General features: G+C 42.9%; 1 protein-coding gene across 1 annotated transcript; it reads left to right on the forward strand.

The window, feature by feature from the left end:
• Window positions 1-49: 49 nt before the first annotated feature.
• On the forward strand, window positions 50-909 carry PHALS_01343 (3-like protein; the record flags this gene model as incomplete). The annotated part of the gene is made up of 2 exons (XM_024715720.1): window positions 50-445; window positions 508-909. 2 exons carry the CDS (start codon window positions 50-52, stop codon window positions 907-909), a joined length of 798 nt encoding a protein of 265 aa, XP_024581390.1.
• Window positions 910-1,028: the final 119 nt, after the last annotated feature.

Consider the following 1,028-nt stretch of genomic DNA (forward strand, 5'->3'; position numbering starts at 1 on the left):
ATCCACTATTCTTGTAATTTATTCGGTTGTCTGAACTGTTCGGTCAGCCATGACGGAGCGTCTTTACGTGACTGTCATCCAAACGTGTGCGTCACTGGCTGCATGCTCTCTATTCGCGAGTCTCATACCGGATATTCGTGTTGTGCACCAGCAGAAAAGCACAGACAGTATGCCAAGTTCCCTCCCAGTGTTGTCGATGATGGCAAACTGTGTTGCGTGGGGACTCTATGGGTTACTTATTGATGATTACTTCCCTCTCGTAGCCACAAACTTGATTGGTTTAGCCTTCTCACTCTGTTATCTCATCGTATACTACCAAAATGAAAAATACAAAAAGAGGCTGCGATTGGAAATATTTGTAACAATATTGGTGTTACTGGGGCTCATCTCGTATCCGTCCGTTGCAGGTTTTGAGGGTGTGAATGAAAGGACAATACAAGATGTCGTTGGATTTGTGACTATAATTGTTTCAATGGTCATGTTTGGCTCACCGCTTGTTTTGGTAAGAGAGTGATTCAAGAACGTAGCACGGAGCTACTTCCTCTGACGATGGTTATCGCTGGCGCAGTTAATTGTGTGCTGTGGCTTGCTTATGGATTATTGCTTGACAATTTATTTGTTGTTGTCCCCAATGCCGCAAATCTGCTTTTAGGCATCATGCAATTGATGCTCTTCTGCATATACCCACGTAGCCGAACTTACGACTCAGTGGAACCCTCTTCTTCTAAAGCCGATTTAAAAAATACTTCAAATCATGGCGAAGGGACGAAAAAGGGTTTTGAGAAAACCTCTACAATTGATACCGATGAAGAAATGAGCAGCGTGGACGAAGAATCACAGGCAAAAATTATGACTTCAGAGCAATCTACTGAGGTGAACATTTCGATTGAAGTCCATCAAAAAGGCTGAAATGTTACTTTTCGTATGAATAACGATCCAACATAATTGGTATAAGTGGTGTGGGTTCAAGAGACATCGTACGTCGAAAGCACTATCCAGTGGATGTGATCATGCCACGCTTGTGTCTT

This window comes from Plasmopara halstedii (genome assembly GCF_900000015.1).
Source record: "Plasmopara halstedii genome assembly, contig: Scaffold_1388, whole genome shotgun sequence".
Taxonomy (NCBI): Eukaryota; Oomycota; class Peronosporomycetes; order Peronosporales; family Peronosporaceae; genus Plasmopara; species Plasmopara halstedii.